The following is a 23,517-nucleotide window of genomic DNA, read 5'->3' as shown; positions in this document are numbered from 1 at the left end:
TCGCAACGAAAACTATGAAACACTTAATCGATGAAGTCGATGTCTATTTACATGAAAATATTCATGTAATAATCCATTCTAAGTCATATGTTCAAATTTTTTTTGAAACTCAGAGGAATCGACATTTTTAGGCGAATTCAATCTACTATATATAAGTTTTTTACCACCTATATGTTCAAGAAGAACCTCTTAGAAGATGGAAATACAAATCACACCATACTGTAAATATGGGCTCTCCAACATGAGCAACTTGAGAGTGCCCGTAATTTTTTTGATTTTTTTGAAGTTTTTTGAAACAAACGTGCACAGTTATATGTATGTCTGTATACTATGTATCTATCGCCCAGAAAATCGCATTTCCTACTCGTTTGCTCGAGACTACGTAAACATTTTGCCGTTGTTCAAAAAGACGTGGTCGAATCATCGTCAATGCTTCGTAAACTATAAAACCATAAAACAAGATTATTTCTTTCTCTCTCAATACGCAAGCAACACAGGCCCTTCCATTAGACCGCCACGTGTAAGTAAGTAAGCAGTAATGTTCTGGACGTCATCACAGGTGATCAAATATAAAAGATATCGTTACTGTTAGAAATCCAGCTTCCTCTAAGACAAGGGACAGCAGTTTATCATTTTCGCTCAGACGTCCAACGTCAAATTCGTTGGAATCCATCAAGACACCAAGATGCATGTTATTACCATCGTATCTCTCCTTTGCACAATTGTTTTTGGCGCAGCGGCTTCTGTTAAAAAAGGTAAGCAATAACAAATAACTGAAATGTATGAATAAAAAAGTCAGTTTCACTCATTTTATGCATTAATTTTCTTTAAAAAATAGAGAATTTTAGAACAAAAATGTGTGTATATATATATATAACCATAAAATAATTCTTCTGTTTTACAGTATGTAGAGGCTGTTTATATGAATAACGTCATATAAGAAATATTACAATACAAGTTTTACCGAACAAATTCTTCAAGTCAAAATAAATGTTTATCAATAAGTTACTGATAGGCATGATTAATCTATTCGTTTCAGATCATATAGGAAGAATTATAATCCATCAATTGAAAACATGTATAAAATTCCCACACACTTTGCCTTTTTTTTTACAAAACTTTTCAGTATGAAATAGGTTTTCTTTTCGAATATTCTTTTGGAAATACATGCCGTTTGTTGATTTCTAAATTGAAATCTAAAGTGAAAATACGTATAAACGAATTATAGTTTTAGGGCAATTTGATCTAGAAACAGGAGCCATTTCAAAAGAACTGTTGAGAATTTTCTCTTATCGGTTGAAATACTCGAGTTATTATTCCGATAAAGAGCAATTACTATCAAACCTATGACAGTCAACTGTATTTTCTCGTCTCCGTATCCACGTTATAATGTAATCGTCACGCATTCAGTGGGAAACTCAAATCTATTTCAATATCATCAATTTGTCTTGTTCATATAAAAGGAAAACTCAAACGCTACTTATCAAAAATTTTAAATGACATTTTGCTATATTTTATCAAATATCTAAGGTATTATGAAAATTCCAAGTCATTTTTAAATTATCATACATGTAACATCTACGACCGTTATTTTCCGAAAAATTTTAATTTTTCTTCCAGTTTATTAGTTTACATTTTACATCCCAATGATCTAAAATTATAAATCGTAAAATATGTATTCTGTAGCACACACATTGGATATTTTTTCTTAATGTGATCCTCACGTATTATTCCCAAGGGATCAGCAGGATCCGTCCAGGAAAAATGAATAATGAAATAAATAATGGATTGATATGTTTTTGCTGATGGTAGAATATTGTTATATGCCGTATTCTGAATAATAACGGATAATAAATCAGTAAAAATACGGTATAGTAGTTTGTCTTTTAAAACGTCTACATATAGTAGGTAATAAAGATAAATTGATGTTATACTGACATCAAAAATTCAGATTCATTCATTACACAAATACGAATACAACGCCACAACAGGCAAAATGCCCAACGAGGTGGCTGAGAAAAAGATGCCCATAACAAATATGGATGTCATATATTTCAAAAATACAGCAACCCAATTAAAAATGTAATTAACACAATATATATACATGATGAAATACTATACAATGCCCATAATGTATTTATGGTTGTCTTATTCTAATTATGGATAGGTTCTCGCTTTACCCCAACATGTTTATCGTATTTCTTTTTAAACGTGTCAATTGTGTTACAATTTACTACCTCCGGGGGTAAGCTGTTCCATTTATTAACAACCCTATTAGAGAAAAATTCTCTGCGACCCTGCGACACCATAACCTCGCATTGTCCCTTACAAATCGATACTGGTGTCCCTTTGTAAAAACAGTCGATTGACAGTGTACTGATACTTCATGGTCCATCCTATGCAACCCGCTGAAAATTTTGAACACTTCGATCATGTCTCCCCGACACCTGCGTTCATCCAATGTAAACATATTCAAAAAATGAAGTCTTTCTTCATAACTCAAGCCCCGTGTGCCAATAAGGACACGCGTAGCTCTTCTCTGCACCCCTTCAACCAAGTCTATGTCCCTCTGTAGATATGGTCTCCAAAACCTTACAGCATACTTCAGTCCAGGACGAACTAAGCCTCGGAAAAGCGGAAGAATGACTTTAGGAGAACGCGAAGAGACCTTTTATATACGTATTACTTTATTATATGTATAAAATTTCATGACAGTAAAACCAAAAATATATTAAGCAAAATAAGTTGCACATCAACAGTATTCAACAGTATATCAGATGGTTAGAAACCTACTTTTTACTTATTAATATTAGGAATAAGAGTTTGTTGAAATTTATAAAACAGTAATATGCATTGTTTTCAATAAATAGTTATATATGAGAGATTCTCAAACGTTTTGCATTCCGGAGCTTCAGGAAATGAAAGAAGAATTTCAAATATTTTGGATCTCGAAGCTCTTTAACACCACCTTCTAGTGACACAGCACACCGTTTGGGACTGTGCTGTTTCCAGCTGGGATGATGATTGTTTTTCTTCTATATTTCGATGGTATATATTATTTTAGAATTATTTCTTTTCCATTTTAAGGAGATGAAAAGCTGATGGAAGACATCAAAAAAGTAAGAAATATTTCATTAAATAACGTTCCGTAATTACTGTTTGATAATAAAACTCACAGTATTTCACAAGCATTTAAAATAAGCTTTGTTAAGATGCTTTAAGTACTATACATCAAAAGAGTGTATTTAATATATAATTAATATTAATCAGAGAAAATATATAATTTATTGCAGTCTTTGCCTTCCATGAAAATAACATGATCTATACTCCTATATTTAATATTCTTTGATGTAGACATTTATATGACGCTTAAAAAAGCATTTCAATATTCATTTTTCATTGAAAAGTAGCAAATGTTGTCCCTTTGAACAACATATGCAAATGTATTTGTTGGAAAATTTCCCTCTGAATATTTAAACTAATGAACATACCGTATATAATTTTAATTATTTGATCGTGATTGCAATACAGACATGAAAATTCACTTATAAATATTTATGCTTCAGAAATAACCACTTAATTTGTGTGAAATAAACGAAGATTTTTTGTAAAATAGTTGACCATAAAAAAATTTGTGGAGCCTTAGTTCATCCCTTTCTCAAAATAAATGATGGTAATATCATTTTTTCGTATAAGTAACTTCAAATAAACGCAAAAGATATATTTTGGTTATAATTTGACTGCTTTTATACTCTTTTAGTAGATGAAAACATCTACTATAATCATTTATTCCCGTCTCCAGCTCTATGAACGATTCTACCACGATTCTATCCAATTCAACAAGTTTCCCCTAATCCCAATCTCATGTAAACGTTTCAAGAGTTTATCATGTTGAACCCGACATCATCCACTTGAAAATCGTTGAGGGCCATGCTACACCTGTATTTTGGATATTACCTTCTCTATGAAAAACCAACGCGAAAAAGTCATTTAACGCATGACACATACTTATTTTGCAATCTATCTTAGGCCCATCTATCGAGAGTGGATCAACTGTTCCCTTACAAACATTATTGAGATACTTAAAAAATAATTTTGGGTCAGTGCCAATGTTATCTTTCAACCTGGATTCAACTTCCTTTTTACTATCCGTAATCATCTTCTTCAATGCCCTTCCTTTTTGCAGTAAATACTGACAGTCTCCTATTCTACTCTTATACTCTCTGAATGCCCTTTGTTTCAAAATAAAGATTACGCACGTTATCCGTAAATTATTAGCCAGAGGGGATGCAATGAACAAACTCGCTTTTTACGAACAAACGGTATATCACATCATACAAAACACAGAGGAGAGTCTTATCCCGAATTCTTCCCATTGGCTAACCACAACCACCGATTCCAACCGGTCTTTGAAAATTACCGCTAACCTTTCCTTCAAAAGTTCGAAGTTGGTTCTTCGAAAACAAGGAACCATTCTTTTGTTGCTAGGTATATTCACGAAGAAGCTACAAAAAAAGTTATCAACCCGATGATCACTAGAAGAAGAGTTGTCTCCAACCGAACCATGTTCAACAAGATCTTCTGAACTAGTGAGAATTAAATCCAAAATAGAAGTACGCCTAGCAGCTTCTGATACCTGCTGATACAAAAAATTTATCGGGCATCAATCTAAGAAGGTATCTTTCATATTGATCTCTAGCTGAAAGGTTCTCTCAATCAATACCCGGATAATTCAAATCCCCTAATATTACTCTACCCTCTTATACTCTTAGACGTGTAAGAAATTTCTTCACGAAGCTTGGGGATGTAATTTGGATCACGATTGAGTGGGTTATAGCAAACATCTAAAATAAGCTTATGAAGCTTTTTGTTTTCAAGCTCAACCCATGTAATTTCAATATCACTTCTCGGTACGTCTCACTCTCTAGCCTTCAAACATGATTTCACGTAAATCAAGACTCCAACCTCCCCTTCCCTATCATTTCTATTTCTTATAAAAGTATTGTAACCTAAGATGTGTAAGAAGATTCATCCCCATCGTTTGCACAAGATTATGTAATGGCTACTAGATCTAGGCACTACACAGCTCTCATAGTTCATAAAAATCTCTCTCATCACCCAAGCTCCTAGTGTTTATTAGCGCACATTTTAATTTACCTTGTGATTTAGTGTCAATCGAGAAGCCGTCCGAGTCAGAGGTCGTTAATTCCACGTCAATGCTGTTATTTTTTATCATTAACTAGCCAATATTCATATTCATTATTTTCTTATATTTAAGGAAAATAATGAAACAAGCACATTTTCTGTCATTTATGTAAAAAATGTATAAAAACATATTAATTTCATTACATTTAAGTCTTGAATGGCTTTTGTTCAAGTGAAATCGTTAAGCAAAAACGGAAGTAATGATAAATGTAACGTTTTGATACGGTAAACTTTAATTAATATGAATTATCGAAAACACTAAACAATCTGGAAACCAGTTTAAAAATTTATTTTGCTTTGAATAATTGAAGTAATGGGTTTTAAAATCAAAATTAATGCAACTTTTAAAGGAAGTGGGGAAAATACGTGCATATCTACATGAATGCTGTTTAAAAAAATATCTGCATGTTTCTTTGACAAATGTTATGTTGTAACGGAAAACAGTAGACGCATGTCATGAATAGAAAACAAACTATGGAACAATCGTTCCGTGAGACCATACTCAGAAAATATATTCGAAATCGATTTTTTTTTTTTTTTTTTTTTTTTTGCTCTAACGCTCATGGAAATAACTCATTTGAAATTCCGACACATTCAGTTCTTATATCAAAATTTAACATTCCAGGAAATGTATATTCTCTTACAAGCGATTTTCCCTTGTTTTATTGATCATGGTAAAGAAGCCGTTGAACATCCAGTGAACACTTCTAAAAGCTCTAGTGAAAAAGGGTGAATCTCTAAGTGTGGGAAAAAAATTTATCATTAAAATTTAAAAGACTCAGAAAATACAACAGGTTTGTGCCATAAAACTAATAACACTTTCCGGGAAAAGTTCTGGAATTTTCTAGTATGTTTTCGTATGAAAGACTGACTCTTATTTACATAACAGAAATGTATAGAGATTATGAATTATTAGGTGGATTGCACAAAACATCAATGTTCATGCATGGTAAATTTCTTTGGCAATTTTTAGGGACTTTTTAGGTGCAGGGTGGGCAAAAAGTCCGTAGAAACTTTAAAAATGAATGAAAACCGGAAAAATAACCGAAATAAAAACGGTTTGCAGGGTTAGCATCCCTAGGTCACGGGAATTTTTTTTAAGACAGGGAAAAAATAACTCAAAAAACAGCTGATAGGTGACACTAGTACGAGCGACTTCGGTGTAAATATGCAAATGAGACGGTTATAAGAACTTGCGCTCCTAATCCACAACCACTTCACCGTTGTAAACCGTGTATGTGGACCTGCTGCACTCTGCCACTGCTAGATTTGTGACTCGCCTACAATGTGTTATCCCCTGTGGTGGTGAACACAAACTGCTGTAACAAACGATTTGGAAGCATTCTGTTTGTTATTTGTGTATCTTTTCTTTGACCTGTGCACGTCAGCGCCACCTATTGGCTGTTTTGAGTTTTTTCCTGTCTTGAAAAAATTCCTGTGACCTAGCGATGCTAACCCTGCAAACCGTTTTTTATTTCGGTAATTTTTCCGGTTTTTTATGAATTTTCAAAGTTTCTACGGACTTTTTGCCCACCCTGTATAAACATATATATGAGAAGCATCCATTAAACATCTGATCTGATAGCAGCTATATATTTATTCGACACAGAAATCTCTATATCTCAGTTCTCTCACACAAGAGTATTGTGACAAATTAAGTTTAAACAATATACCAGTACTCCTTTATTTATTGAAAGTTGTTATTCATTATTTCCTTACTTTACTGGAACAATCCCGATGTTCTAGAATATTTTGTTCCCTTTTACATATCCCATGATATCCAGGAAACGCACATTTTTTGTGCTTTACTTTCCTGTGAATTTTTTATTACATTTTCCATTTGGTTTTGTTTAGTCTTTTTTAATGGAACATTAATCTATTTCTTCATAAGTAAAAAAGTACTCTTTTTAGAAACGTTTTCACTCAGAGAACAAATCTCAATCTTGTTCTTCATCTAGATTTTAACCATCTGTGTCACTTTCATCTTAATAATTTTTAAGTAAAATTTAATTAAGTCAAGTTAACTTTCATCATTGCCAGACTTTATCAACATCTGTAGGTGGATAATTATCTCGGCATATTAGAGCGTGGTCACCATGCCATGGTGAATTGTAGGTTCTTTGAAAAGCGCATCCTGTCAAGAGACAGCGGCCCATATTGCCCACCGGTGCTGTGTCCATCCTCAGCTAACATGGAAATGTTTTTGGTGGTTCAGTCGTTCTAGGGTGTGAAGTACCAAAATATTAAAAAAAATACTTTTATTAAAAAAATACAAATATACAAAATGTGAAGCCACAACACATAAATTGCCCAGCAAGGTTACTTTGGAAAAAAATAAATAAAGAGAAAAGGTCGATTCAGAAATTACAAGATAATTCAGAAATATGAGGAAAAAGTATAAACATAATTTATATAATAAAGAAATAATATTGGAAAAAATTATAAAAATATGGTTGCCAGTTGTAAATACAGCAACATGCTGTAATTATAAGTTTCAATGATAAACTACTATCAAACTGTTTCAAAAATGTCTGAATGTCATAGCACGGCACCAAAAATAATCTTGTATAAAAACGAAAAACATACAAAACAGTAGGAAACAAAATAAATCATTGAGATTAAATTTGCTAACGTTAAAAGCATTAATAACTTGTCGACAAAGTATGACACACATCCAGTATTTTTATAAAATGCCTGGTAGTTTCAGCAAAGTGTGAACTGTTCTCAATGATTTATATACTACTAAGATATTGAACCATTCTCTTTTCGAACACTACTGTGTATGATTTCATTTCTGCATCAGAATTCTAAACATTCCTAACATTAATTTGTGAAGTTGGAAACATACGATAAAATCAGAGAGGAATACAATATTTTTTCATTAATTTTTCATTCTGCAAATAGTCTCTATATCGCAAAACTGATCAATAGTGAATTTACCTCATAATAAAGTCATAGTGAGTTTTAGAAAGCTTTAATACTCATCACACGGTCCTGAAAACAAGTTCCAAGTCCATAGTCTTCATAAGACCAGGGCAGAGTTTGCCTTGAATATTTTAACATATAGTTCGTTTTTTCTCTCCCCTCTATCTCTCTTTTTCCTTGAAATCGACTCTTTGCTAAATGAAAAGATATTTTTAGATTTCTCGTGTAAAGCCATTTCTTCTGTTCCTTCATAGTCTCGAGAGTTTGCTAATTTCTTTCAAGTTCAAGAAAGCATAAAAGAACGCAGCAAACTAATTTTTTTTCTCTCTCTATCCTGATAATTAGCTTTCTTGAAAAACGTTGGCTAATAATGCTTCGGAAATTTTGAATTTTTTCGGTATATAATTGCGGGAAAAACAAATAAATGAATTAAAGCAAGAATAAGGAATTTAATACAATTAGTAATATGTTAGAAACAAGTAAAATTGTTTTAGTTTGAAAGTATTTCTTGTTCTCAGTATTTGCGTCCACCTGAAAACATCCTCATACAAATTTTGAGGATTTACTTAACGAAACCTATTCAAAAAATTTTTTTATTCCTTACGTCTATGGGGAAAACAACAGAATTTGATTTCGTAAGTCACATTGTTAACTCTAACATACAAAAAAAAAGTTTCTCATTGTTTTACATTTCACCATCTCTACACATCAAAAGAGTAATAAAATACGGACATTTCAAGACTTGAGATACATTTGGTTTAAAAAAAAATCGAATGTCTTAAATCCGGATTTAGATCTGTTCAGAAGATCTAGCAGAAAAAACTACTATTTCTAACTAGATCCTTCTATCTGAGAACATATCAGTTCACCGCCTATTCCAATATTTTTTTTTTATCAGCATCTGGAAGCAATCGAAGATCTTTTTCTTCTTTTGTGTGTGTCCAGTGTTCGATATTTTTACTTCGAGAACAAAACCATTATATGGACCCATTCTTCCACAGAAAACATTTTTCTTCGTTCCCACTACAAAACCACATCATCAAAGAGATGCTGAACTGCTTTTAGCAAAATCAGATACAGATGATCTTAAATTTTTTTATTCATTCACTTCGCAATTGTAGTTTCGGTTCCATATACTCACTTTTTATATCAATGCAATCTATATGACGCACATCTTTTTAATCAATTGAAGCCTCGTTCAAAAAGCTCCCCCCAAAATAGACTGTAATTGCATATATTTGATACTCGTACTTTTAATCTCCGCGTTTAAATTATAGGAAATCCAATTATGTACGCCATATTCTCACAATGTCAGTCGTTCGTGCTGGTTAAGAATTTGTTCTCGGGTGGGTATACCGATGCTGATATCTTCCACGAATTTCTATTATTTTTACGTCTTAGACCTTTCAATGTTTAGAAACGAACCAATCTGTGAAGAAGCCACCTACGTATCTCACCGATTAGAATATCATCATCAAGTCATTAGAATGTATTAGAGAGATAGTCTTTCATACGTATGTAATTTTAATTGGAATTATGTAGACTCCAGGTTTCAATGCAGAACCACGTACTATTTACGTGACGATAGTATTCATACGCGGACATGAATATCATCTATAGATTTAACCGAAGTACCATTCTTAGGCCGGTATTACACAATAAAATTTCAATAAAAGATCTTTTACAAAACTTTTATAGTGCAATCCCGTTGTTAGAGGAATAAGCATAATTTTTTTTGTTGCAAAAATAATGATAAAAGACGTTTTTTCAGCACCGAAATCCCTGCAAAAACCACTTATGACAATGACGTCTTGGTTTTATTCGTTTTCTTTCATAAATAATGTGAGAATGCGTGGCCAAAATCCTTAAAGCTTGCACATGGAAGATTTAGAACAAAGGAAGTCGCAAGTCTTTGATGTGAACTCGGCGTTTGGCGGATAAGTAACGAGTTCAGTAATGAAGGATGAAATATGTCTTTTAGTTGATTGCTTCTTTTGATGTGGCAGTTGCCCTCATTATCAATACATATATATGTCTTCCATCTAAGCTTTCGTGAAATTTTTTTTCACCCCCCGCCCCTATTAATTTTTCACACTTTTGTTATTAGATTCCGTGGCCATTTTTTATCCGATGCTGCTTCCTTTTCTTGGGTGAATCCGAAATGAAAAAAAAAACATTTCAGTTATAATAAGATACAACAAATATAGAAAGTTTCTGGACGCACCATTGATTACAGACACGTGATTTTCAATTTTTTTTCTTTATTGTGTTATCAAATCAAGGGTGATTTAATGTTTATATTTTGACACTTCGTTATAAATTACTTTCTCATCTAAAGCATTGAGGGCAAAATTTTTTTTTCTAGGTAATGGAGAAAGATAGAAGTCATAACTGTGCTTGATAAGAAGAAAGAAATGACATCCCAATGCAATAAAAACTTGTCTTAGTATTTTACTATGGTTTTCAGCAATACAGATTCAGTACATCTCTAAAATAGTTTGTTTTATGCATGATGTCCACTGTTCCCGTTGTCTAATAGCTAATACTTTAATGGGTTTTTCTAGTCTTCGAAAAAACTTCTAATTCTTTGAAAATGTTTCAAATTTTGTAACCTATCCTCTCAGAAGCAGTTTAAGCCAAAACAATTATTCCCGAAAACTTTATGTAATTCGAATTTTTATACGGTCAATGTCTTCTATACGTCATATCTGATAAAATATATTCTTGAGAAATACCCTGACATCTCAATCAAACAAAATCATTCTTTTATGACCAAAATTGACCGAGTTAATAGATGTTGAGTTTTGAGAATTTTAGACATGTTTCTTATTATAAAACGCCTCATTCCAGCCACGGGCCTTTAAAACAATTTATAACTTATAACCAATGCAATTTTCTTATGAGATTTTATTCTATTACGTAAGTTGTTAGGGTGCTCCTGATGAGTAAATTAAGCTGATCAAAATTATTTGTTTGTTTCTTGATGTTGTGTATTATCCCTACTTCTCGGGAAAAAAGATGCTTCAACTTCGATTATATATAACTCGGTCAACTTTTGTCACATAAAAAAAGACTTTTTTCACGTCAGTCCATGAAGAAATTTTTATTAAATATGACATTAAAAATTCAATTTTGTAATTTTTTTGGAAATAATTCTTCTGACTTGAACGCTTCTTCAAATAAATTTTAAGATTTGAGCTATTTAAACTACTCAATTCATCGATTTATTTTTCTTTCATGGGTTTATATTTCAAATAAATATTAATGAGTAATAGCCCTAATAATGTTCAAGATATCGAAACTACTTTCTGAAATGTTTGTAAAAAATTTTGATTTTATATCTATTTTAATTAAAAAGTAATAATAGAGACAATATCAAGATTTCTTATTTTCAACATTTTTCATCTATTTTTTGGTCTTCCATGAAAAATAGAGAAAGCCCATAAATAATGAAAGTCATTAAAATTGTCTTTTCCTTAACAAAGGAGAAATCGGGGAAAATTACCAACATTCGACACTTTAATCAAGAATGATAATCTCTAATTCATCATGTGGTGCATTCGAATATCTCTTAATAAACAGTGATAAAATGTTTCACGAGTGAATGATAATACTCACAAGCAGATTTTGAAATTCCTGGGAAGGTATTAGCTTACTCCATTCACACACACAAGCGCTTCTAAAACGAATTTATCAAGTTCCCACTTAATCACATTATCGTATTTCATCAAAGTGTTAAACAGATTGTGTGCCTGGTATTGAAGTACTGTAATAAAATTAATTATTCCCAGAATTACTGCGTAGAACTAACTCAAACACAAGGAATCAGGGAAATGACAAGTATTATATTTATATAGTTCTGTCTATGCTAATGATATTTAATATTATTGATTTTTGTCGTGAGAGCTTTCAAACATTGATTAAGTAGAAATCTTTCATTAAACATGAAACATAATAAAATTGTATTCATATTGCTACCGAAACCTGCAAATGCAACACCTTGAACGCGTTGCGCACTCGTTGTTTGAAATTTTACCAGGGATAGTAAGCATATATAGCATATATTGGCTCATGGCTGCCAACAATACCACCCAACTTAACCCTGTTTGTTAGATTTCAATAAATGCCAAAAAATCGCTAGCTGCTGTCTTGATTCCAATTACCCCGGCTGACCTTAATCAAAAATATGTGTAAAAAAATTTGAAATAAATCAGTGGTTAAGTAATATTTTTGATTATATTCTACTATAGCATAGTTTCTCACCATGATAAAAGATTTCAGACACCCCCCCCCCCCCACCCTTAAAGAGCTACGCGAATTTTAATTTTGTGGCAAAACATTTTTTTTAAATATTTTTTCAATAGTTTTATTTTTGTCACTAAATTCAAATTCTGTGGCTACACAAATACGTACAGCAAGTCATAGAAAATTTTGGTATTTTCATATCTTGACAGTTGCTGTGCATGCACCGAATTTGAAAAAAATCAGAGTCGATCGCATGCAACTAACTTTCAATTTTTTTTTGGTTCATTTGTAATGGAATGAGCCCTCTGTAAGACATGAAATAAAGCCCATTTCCTTTTGATTTTGTGATCATTTACTTATCTACTATTATCTAATTTCTCAGACAAAAATTTCAAATATGTAGTGCAATGCGTTCCTTGCATTTTTAATTTCCAAAACTGTATTTAGGGTCGAATGTTTTATAAGACAAATCTCTGTGGGTAAAGAAATTCCAAGACTATTTGTCAAGATAAATGGAAGAATATAACGCTCACATATACACACAAAGTGGGAATGAGAGATTCTATTGCGAAAAGCTATCAATACGTCGGGAGGGAAAATAAAAATGAGAAAGCAACCTAATCACGATCTGATATAGTGGTTTTATGAGGCTTCTTTCTTTACACGGTGCAGTTGGCTTTCGACGCTCAATGGGTAACGAAATCAGTTAACACGTGCGACAGCGTCTACAGAGACGTCTATCTATACACGATTCATACCTTTTCAATTTAGCAGAAATATTATTAGTCATCCGGAAAATAACTGAGAGAAACCAATGTTGTTCGCTCGAGAAATGCTTGCAACAACTCTCTTGGATGCATTTCGAATACTAAGTTATAATATTCATGCGGTTTATACGGAATCTTTGCACACGCATTATCAACGATTCACTTCCGAGAAATGCACTTAAAATGTGTGTCTTAAGAGACACCTACTAATTAGAGTGAGGAAAATTTTCCGATTCGAACCTCTGATTAAAGCCATTGAAATTAATTATACACTGCGAGGACGTTTCGCAAAACATTCAAGAAAGCATTGTGTTGGACTAAATTGATTAGAAATTCTTGATGCATGGTTCAAATTTAAGAACTCTAGACGTGTCTATTTAAACTTTTAAAGGTGACCTCTTTGTCCGAGATTAAGATTGAAAATCGGTGAAAGTGAAATCGGTTTAAAATTATTCAATTTATATCCAAAATAATTTGGTCATGTTATTTTTCGGTCTATGATGAAGACTTTGAAAACGAAACCGTAAACATTAAATTGCCTTTTAGTTTAAAAATTATTTTTAGTAAAAGAGTACGTGACATGCAAGAATGACGAGAAGACAAGAATTAATTCAGATGCTTCTATCATTTTAGAAGTGTTTATAGACTTATTATAAAGTCTATAAACTTATATAAAGAGGTATTTATAAGTATTTTAAGTACGTGATCACATTTACTCATCTCTAATTTTTCACCCGTGAATTTGCATTACTTATGCGTTAATTTTTTTTTTTTTTTTAGTGCTACAAAGCTGCAAAAACTCTACAAAATGATCCTGGGGACGTAAGTATTTTGGAAAGTCTTTCCCAATTAGTCAATATTGGTTTTTTAAAGGCATTGATTGGAATGCTTCATAGTAAATCATATTAAGTTCGTTACACACAACACGTTATGCAAATGCAAGGCCACTACAGGCAAAATGCCCAAAAAGGTGTGTGAAAAAAAAATTAACTTAACATATACCTTCAGAGTTTTTTTATAGACTTGTTTAATCATATATCGGAGTCATTGTTCCCTAAAGTGCTGCCCGTCCTTTATTTACCGAATACTTTTAGTAATCATTTCATCACTTTATATATATAGTTCTTACATAACTAAAACTTACCCCCTAAATATTGCATTAAATCTGCTTTTTCGTAAGGACGAAAGATCAGTAAAAGCATGAAAATATGTGAAAGAAATTGGTATGCTTTCGAAACTAAGTGGTATGTGAATATGAGCGGGGGAAAAAAAGCACATACTTTGATCTTAAGAAAGTAAAGTCTTATAAGGTATGATAACAAAAAAAAGTCTTTCCTATTTAACACTTCATAAAATTTTTCTCGCTGCCCATTTAGCAACCAATTAAGATAGCATTGTAAGAAAATTTCTATATTATATGCTAGAGTTGAAAAGCCGTGTCTCCGTTAATGCGCTTTATGTTGCTTTTCTTTTATGTCAGTTTCACGGTTTTTTTAAAAATCTTTTAAAGATTTTAGCTCCTCTATTAAGTATGTGGACTAGCAGCTAAATTTTTTTTCCTTTTTGTTTTTTTTTTTTTATTAAAAATTTTAAATAAAGCGAAATCGCGTGAAGAAATTTTCAAATCTGCTCCAACTACCATCGTATATAAACAGAAAAGAATTACTTCAATATTTGATTCATAAATATTGCCATGTCTGACTATAATTTTTTTTATTATTTGAACTAGCGGTGTTTCTCTGAAATGATCTCTAGAGATAGTCTCCCCAGATGTGTCGTTATATTTCTTTTGCATATCATTTGAATATTCTACTTTAAATATTCAAATCAAATATCTCGGTTATCGATGGGGAGTGAACCAATTTTTTTTTTTTTTTTTTTTTTTTTTTGCTGCTGAAAATGATTATTTTTACCTTTTTTTATTCCTTATTATTCAATAAATGAAATTCATGTGATTTTATTTTTAATTGAATCTATGTGCATGGAAATATTTGTTCCTAAATACTTCGTCTTCAACTTTCTATGCATAATTTAAGTTCAATATTGACAACTTCGTTGGTACAAGATACGAAATGTCACCATCTTGCAATTCTGGTTAATCAAATCGCATGTAACAAGTTTGGTTAGTGTGGGTTTATCAAACTTTCTGTTGTTCTGGTCTGGATTTATACAATAGAAAAAAGCATAGATATAGTGTCAAACCCCGTTATAGCATTCCTCTCAGGATTCAGCACAAAACTGTGAACGAAAGAAATTACAACGTGGTTGAGAGCATCCGATATAACGCCAAACTCAATATAGCGCTAGAGTTCTGCTAAATGTATGGTCGCCTTAGATAGAAGGTCGACTGTATTTTTGCTAATTTTTGAAATTTGCTGTGAAATGTAATTTCAGCCCGATTTCCGAATGGGCAGGCAGAGAATTTACCCAGGGATCCCATATTTAAGCACCGCATTCTGTGTTTGCTGATTGACCAACCATCCCCGATGCCTGCTTTGCCCAAGATCAAATGATTTGAGTTTGCTCTGCTTTGAAAGGGTCAAGTCTAAGTCTGGTCTAGCTTATTAGCTCTTACGAAGGAGGTGTACCTCGGAATTAAGATATTCGGCTACAGATGAAGAGGTCCCAAACAGTCCACTAGAGTGCGGGAAATGACCATGATGGAGATAAATTTTCATATCAGAATTTTTCTGAGTTTAATTCGAACACATAAAGCAATGGTTATTCTCCAAAATAGCGGATAAAGTTTTTGATAATTACCTCAGCACATGTAGACAACATTAAATGCGTATTACAGCATTATTTTATAAACGCAGACTGGTGTATATAAGCAAGCTGTTTTTTTTCCCAACCTCAAGTATATTTGCATGAAAAGACCGTTTTAAATCCTTCAGACATAACGTTAATTTCTGAAGTACTGTTTTAAATGTATATGAGTATAAACATACTTCTTTCTCACTTTCAGGACAAAAAAACTAAAGAATTCTTGAATAATTGTGAAAAGGTAAGACCACAAATAATCTACAGAGAATTTACTTTCTAAGCTATGAATGTGAATATAGCACGGTCATTAATTTTCTGTGCTCTCGTTACTCTCGTTGAAATTAATAGGACCTCCAAGTAGTTTGTTTGTGCATTTTAATTACACTTTTATTGTATAGTATGGAAGGTCGTATCTAGCAAGTTTACTCCAATCAAAAAACTTCCTCGTAGAGTGGCTCAACTAAAGATAATGAAGACGCAACCGGGATTGAATGTTCCCGAACACAAAAGACTAAATCAAGCGAATGCACAGACTTTTGCACACGAGTTTCGTATTGAAGCTTCTTACAAAAGTAGTTTTAATGAAATTCTCTTATCAAAAATTGAAGCTAATAATTGCTGAGAATTATTAGTACCTAAACTATGCTATTGAATGCCTGTCTGCAATCTATTTCCTAAAAGTATTTCTTCGTGTCGTTATGTTTAAGGCGATGCATATAAAAAAATTGAATTATGTTCTAGGGTTTTCAAAAACTAAAATTATTTTCGTCTTTGCAGTTTCTAAAAGATATCAAACTATCTGATGTCCAAAAGGCAGCTCTAGATAAGATAGGATACGATGTCGATAATCTTTTCAGTGAAAAAGGGTTTACTTTGGATTCAGAAGACGAAAAACAGAAAGACGATACTGAAAAATTGAATCAATCTAGTCAATCAGCAAAAATTTCCCAAGCTAAAGAAGAAAAAGTCACTGGAAATGACAGAAACAACGTTGTTCCAGAGAAAAGTGAAATTCCCGACGAAGAGGAAACAACAATTTCATTGGAGACCAAAGACGGCAGTCAAGACAAACCGAAAGATTCCCAACAAAAAGAAAGTAACGCAGAAAATATAGACGTCGAACCCGAAGCGAAACTAAATACCGATGCCAAAGGAAAATCTGAAAAACAACAACAAACTATTGATCACCAAAATATTGAAATCCCATCTAAGCCACAGGACGTTCCAACGCCTGTAGGAGAAACTTTCAACTACCAACCTGCTGCCGATGGGTCATTTAACCAACCTCCCGTCTTTTACCCTAGCGATGATGTGATTGCTCAGGAAAATAAAAAGCCAGAGGCAATGGAATTCAATCCGAATTTTCCTCACGCCGCAACTTACCAAGTGTGGCCTCAGGCTAATCCAGCCATTCCTGTTCAGCCGGGGGTTCATAACGCACCCCAACAACAACATGGTGTCCCGATCCATGGAGTACCCAACCATATTGCATGGGATCAACAAGCTGCTCAAATTCAATTTCAACAACAACAACAACAACAACAAGCATTTCCAACCCCTCAATTCTTCAATCAACCATTAGATGGAGTTCATAATCAACCAGGAAATATCCCCATAAACAACTTCCAGGGGAACGCATTCTATGGTAACCCTCAACAACCCCAGCAACATGTTCCTTTCAATGCAATTCCAGACAACTTTGGTTCTGCAGGTGCACAAGCACAAGCAAATTTTATTCCTCAGGTAAATACTCAACCAGAAAGACAAGCATGGAGTGGAGGAGGATTTGATTATGGTCAAGCGCAGCAGCCGAATGTTCAGGACTTTTATGCCCCAAATGAACCGCAGAACCAGAATGAGCAGCAGAAGTTTTATGGTAATAACTACCAAAGAGTTGAACTGTAATGTCTTAAATAGGTTTTGATTTAAAAACAATACAAAGGCAGCATCTATTTAAACTAGTTCATGTAATTGATTTTGTTTATGTAACCTCGTCGACTGTTGCGATATTTGTATTCATGAAGAAACCTGATATTTTGGCATCCCAGGGTATATGTACCGATTATACATTACTTAAGCATTGTAGCAAAGTAATATAGTTTGTAACGGTTTTCTCTTAAAATTGACTATATGTGCCAACAATAAATAACTTTTTGAAGTTTTATCGAGTATTTTTTGATATCAATACTTTTTATGTTTTTTCTATAAAATTTGAAATATCAAGTATTTATGCACAGTCAAACTACATAATTACGAACTCGGTTGTAACGACACCTCTGTCATAACATCGATAATTGCCGATTTTGGCTGATTCCCATAGAGAATAATGTTATAAAATCGATGAGAGAAACCGTAACGGACTCGGATATAACGACACATTTTTCATCGCTTTTACTTCCGTTTTATGGCGTTTTCCCAAGAAATACTTATTAGAGTTGGAGCTGATTGCATTCACGAAATGTTCGTCTATTTTTCTGTTGATACCCAATGATGAAAAAATATGTATTACATATTTCCTTCTCTAATTTTGCTCATTGACGTGACCCGTAAACGGGACATCCCGTATTTCCCCGGAATTTCGCCTTTCCCAACATTTTTTGTAAAAAAAAATGTCTTGTTTTCCTGCTTTTTCAACAAAGCTTATTTTAGTTTAAAAACCTTACAGAAATTTGTGAAACGAGGCTAATTTTCATAATTTATAAAGTATATTATCATGCGTATGACTATGTATAAATATAAATATTTATCATATGTACATTGCACCATGTTAATTTTTTTTTTCGTTAATACATTTTAATCCACTGAAGACTGTTAGTTTTATCACAAAACATATTGACTCAAGCATTTTCCCCTACTTTATCCCACTTGAAGTATTGTCTGAGGCTTTCATGGCCGGCATTCAATGACTTGCAAGCGGTTTCCGGCCTATTTAAAGCGAGAAGGCTTTAAGACTTTCGCACTTGTCGCGGAGACTTACGTCCGTTTAACCTCAGAAGATGCCTGCCATAGATGTGGGCGAAACGTTAGGAAGAAAATGTCTTACACCATAGCCTAATAAATCCATTGAACCAGTCAAAACAAGTCATTTATCCCACTTGCTTTTTGGGATGAATAACATTTTTTTGGAGTTACCGGTACTATTTTTTGACCCATGCATTTCACAAAAAACCTTGATAGTTAAAAAAAACAGTTTTTTATTCTTGATCCAGATGATATTAGCGTTAACCTCTTCACGTACAAGCTTTTGGAAAAAAATTTGGATGATCTCTATTTTACGAATCAGCGATAAATCTTGTAAACTTCTATCCTAACCTAACTCCACGTTAGAAAAAGGAAGGAGAAAGAAAAGAAATAGAGGGAAAGGAAGAAAAAATAAATAGAGAAAAAAGAAAAAACGGTATAATATAGGATAAGAGTAAATAAGAGAGTATTTTTAGTGGATTTTCTCTTTTTTCCACCCTCACCCCACGTGTTCTCTTTCGCTCTTGCATGTATATGTTACTGCCAAAGCCCAAAGTTGGCCAGTTGACCCGGCCAATGTCCGAATTTAGGGCTTTCGCTGGCCCCATATACGATCCCTATATATTATATATACAAATACAAATACAACGCCACAACAGGCAAATTGCCCAACGAGGTGGCTGACTTAAGAACATCATGGATCCCCGAGCCCCTACCTACTACTGCTACACCACACATGCACCCCCCCCCCCGCGGAACCCCCCCCCCCAACGAATCGGTACATGCGGGAATGTGCGTGTACGTGTAGTGCAACCTGACGTAAAGTTTGTTTCTGTGTAATGCTTGTTATGTGTAGTGCTGTCATCTGCCCCCAGTTTTACTAACTATGAGTGAAGTGTTATGGTTGAATGATTTACCGTTGTAGGACTGTTGCTCTCTGTGGCGAGACTTTTTAACGGGGAGATCGGCTCGCATTTGCGCCTTGAAGTTGGGAACCACAGAAAACCAACTTCAGCCGTTTGATGTATTTCTTTTGTGCGGTAATTATGGCCAATTACAATTAACCATAGATAATCCCAATTATTATGGTCAGTCACGGCAACATTAACGATCAAAGGAATCTGAATATCGATGTCTTAGTGACCCATATATAGGGATCGGTATATAGGAACCGGCAAAAACCCGAAATTCGGACATTGGCAAACACTAAACATGGCCCCCCGCTCTGTCCCTTGTTGGATATAAGCAGGCTAACTTACGGCTGGGCCATGCTAGAAAAAAAAAAAGGAAAAGCCCCGCCAGCCACCAAGACCACGGGCAGAACGCCGGCCGGCATCGCGCCACCGGACCTCCGACCCACGCAAAGGACCATAAACATTGACACCAAATATGGTCCCCGCTCTGAAGCAGATTAAGGACATTGGCAGGGTCATGGGCTGGCCAGTTCACGAACTGGGCAACTTCGAGCTTACGCAGTAACATATATACAGTCAACCCTCAGTTTACGAACGTCTCGGTTTAAGAGAAAAGAAAACGCAGAGAACTGGAATGAAATTATTTCACTGGCATTTGGACGATCGTAAAGGAGTTGAAATTTGGTATACTTACCTAAATTAAAACATGTATTGGATTCCTTGCACAAACGAAAGTTTGGCAACAATAAAACACGTGTGTGTAACAGGGTTATGAAAACAGTAGGCCTACTGCTGCAACCTGGCGGCGAATATTAGAACTCTATTGAAAGTGGGCTTGCCTAACTAGTGCTACGTCCTGGTGGAATCGCCAACTACTATACGAACCTGAAGCAATTAGATTGTAACACGAATATTTCAATGTTTCTTCTTTTTTGGGACAAAGTAACGCCTACCCGGGGGGGAGGGTCAAAATATCCCGTATTTATGATACATTAAGAAAAAAGATTTACAGAGAGTTTTAATAAATAAGTTCCGGACAGTGTGTAAGCCTGTTCCGGACTCTGCCACGAAGCTAGGCTGGAAGAGATCTCGGCAACGGGATAAATGCAGTGTCAAAGTTCTGGCGTTCATTCATTCAGAGGGTTTTAATGGTTCCTGCTATGATTCCTGCCGATTTCTGGTTAAGGGGTCTTGAAAACGTAACCTCGGGTATAACAAGAGAATTTCACGGAGTCTTCAATATCGCGTTATAACCAAGCTTGTATTTCGAATAATTTATACAGTGAGAAGAATTGAGAAACTTTTATATCTATCTCTCAAAAGAAATCTAAATTGACGCTGGTCATTTTGATTTTATTTTTCTCTTTCCCGGATTTTTCGCTGACTAAGGGTGTGAACATAGTGCATCCATATTTCAGATTCTGGAAACCCGCGTCGTTTCTGATTGGTTAAAAACCTGAATTTCAACTTTTTTTTAACTTCAAATTCAGGTTTTTAACCAATCGGAGAAGACGCGGGTTTCCAGAATCTGAAATACATACGCCCTATATTCACACCCTGATACGGAATCGATACTCAGTAACGGATTTATAGTTTTGCCACCTGTGAACTACATGAATTTTGCCTCCCTTCTTCCATTCCAGTCTAATTTTCTTGACCATACATTTCTCAAATTTTCCACCTTGAGTTATAACCCGCTTTGCTTCCGCCCCTGTAAATACGCCTTTGCCTCTGAGTCACTCTTTTGGTTACGCATATGCTTATACACGTTCTAGGTTCATCCCATGCTTACACACTGGCTAGGTCACTCCCACGCTTGCACACAGTCTAGGTCACTCCCACGCTTGCACACAGTCTAGGTCACTCCCACGCTAGCACACATTCTAGGTTCATCCCATGCTTGCACACACTGTCTAGGTCACGCTTTTGGTTACTCCCATGGTTGCACAGCTCACTCTCTAACATTGTCTCTCACTTGCTAAGTCACGCGTTTGGTCACTCATTGACCTAGTCCATTTGTTCTCTACTAGGCCATAGTTTCCCAAACTTTTTGTTACCCATAACTCCCTTCTTCAAAAATATTTTTTTATTCTCATCACCCCCAAACTCAAGTTAACCCATAGGATCCTACAGTAAACCAGTAGCTTTTACTGCCCCAGTGGAGCATTTCATCGCTCCCAGGGGTGATATTTCTCACTTTGGGAAACACTGCTCTAGGCGGAGGTGGATTTATGATTTTACAGCCTGGGGACTATACTAATTTTGCCACCCTTCTCCTATTCTATTAATTTTCTTAAACATTGATTCCCTAAATTTTCCACCCCTCCAAACTTGCCGCTCTGGGCTATATAGCCCGCAAGTCCCCCCAGTAAATACTCCTCTATCGATGCTCCGCTTTAAAAAAATAAATAAATAAAAATCTTAATTAAGACCTTTAACGTAAAAAAATCTCTAGGCAGTGGACATTTTTTTTCATGAGAAAGTTTTGTTAGTTAATATGTAAAAGAAGGATTGGGATGGGGAAGGAAAGAGAGAGAGGCAAAAATCCGGAATTGGTGTCAAGACATCGCAGTAAAAGTTGGACTGCATCTCAGGCCGATGTCTTTTGATTGGTCTAAACCACATTCTACGCGTGCTTTTATTAACACGCCTCGAACTAATGAGATGGCCCAAGACTTACGCGCGCGCTCTTTTTCTCACTAACAAAGTCTCTTCCTAAGGCGCCATCGATCCAAACAAAACCGTGTTGGGGGAGAGCCCAGTTGTTCTTCCCTTACCTTTCTTATACACATATATATATTCGGATACCCACCATGTGATGACGATCAGCGTTGCCTCGGCGACTGGTACAAGACCTCGGAAGCCGACGTTTCTCTCTGTTCTCTGGAGGAGAAGCAAAAAAAAATAATAGAAGTATAAAGTCTTGCGTACCAGAGCCCCACAGTCTGTATAAACGAGCCCATCCCGGTGAAGAAAATGATGCCTATGCGCGCCACCGAATAAAACTGTTCGCGGGCTCCGCTACATAAACAGAAACCACCGAGAAAGTGTCGAGGAAAGTTCTCCAGAAGGTGTTAGTGATGCGCTCTTGGACGGACGGACGTCAGCAACAAGCTGACAGCTAAATATCCAAAGAAGGCTCCGGGAAAAAACTTAATTTTTTTGCAGGTGAGATTTTACAGCTGCTGGTCAATTTTAACAAAAATTATTTTGCATTTAAATTGACCTAAACGAATAAGTTTTCGTAGAAATTTTACTGACATGCATATCCAAATCGAATAATTCGTGTTATCAGTAGATACTTAGAGTGAATATCTTTGATCTAAAAAATATCAACTAATTTTGTTTTGTGTTTGATTTAAAAAAATTTAATTTATTTATGAAACTCAATTTTACAGTATATAAAAATATATATTAGATAACTCTTCTTATAAAAGTAGTAAATATATACAATTAAGAGAAATTTACTAAAAACATATTATATTTTGCATGTGTGATGATGTAATATTATTTTGAACTTTTATGCATTAATACTATTTTGAAGCGTAAAAAAATTACTTTGAAGCATTTCTATTTGATTTGAGTTCATAAGAGTGAGAACTTCGATTTTTGGTTTGAAATATTTCGTTGTTGTTGAAGGATGTGTGTATGGCTTTTCCGCATGGCATGCATGATACTTTTGAAAAATACTATGCCGGAGGTAAGGGACACCATGTCACAAAAGTGAAATTTAACTG

The 23,517-nt window shown here is 34.3% G+C and overlaps 2 protein-coding genes across 5 annotated transcripts in view; both read left to right on the top strand.

Moving 5' to 3' along the window:
- The first annotated feature begins 600 nt into the window (after positions 1–600).
- Positions 601–18,069, top strand: LOC149085220 (uncharacterized). Of its 2 annotated transcripts, XM_089233096.1 has the most exons (6): positions 620–755; positions 3,088–3,119; positions 10,496–10,610; positions 13,923–13,964; positions 16,108–16,146; positions 16,683–18,069. In XM_089233096.1, the coding sequence occupies exons 3-6, from the start codon at positions 10,587–10,589 to the stop codon at positions 17,808–17,810; spliced, it is 1,233 nt and encodes a 410-aa protein (XP_089089222.1). In that variant the 5' UTR covers positions 620–755; positions 3,088–3,119; positions 10,496–10,586; the 3' UTR covers positions 17,811–18,069. The 2 variants fall into 2 exon arrangements, with proteins under 2 accessions (XP_089089221.1, XP_089089222.1); XM_089233095.1 differs by lacking the exon at positions 10,496–10,610 and having other exon boundaries at positions 601–755.
- Positions 18,070–22,502: 4,433 nt separating this feature from the next.
- The window catches only part of LOC149085219 (orexin/Hypocretin receptor type 1), a 62,397-nt gene continuing 61,382 nt past the window's right edge, over positions 22,503–23,517 (top strand). For all 3 annotated transcript variants that reach the window (XM_089233094.1, XM_089233090.1, XM_089233089.1), the window contains exon 1: positions 22,503–22,948. The gene's annotated coding sequence lies outside the window, so the exon portion shown is untranslated. The remainder of the gene's footprint in view (positions 22,949–23,517) is intronic.

This window comes from Pholcus phalangioides, unplaced genomic scaffold (genome assembly GCF_987345545.1).
Source record: "Pholcus phalangioides strain wild (caught in Gottingen) unplaced genomic scaffold, Ppha-v1.0 ptg000007l_1, whole genome shotgun sequence".
NCBI classification, from domain to species: domain Eukaryota; kingdom Metazoa; phylum Arthropoda; class Arachnida; order Araneae; family Pholcidae; genus Pholcus; species Pholcus phalangioides.
Note: the sequence above shows the minus strand (reverse complement) of the source record. Positions and strands in the feature narration are given on the sequence as shown.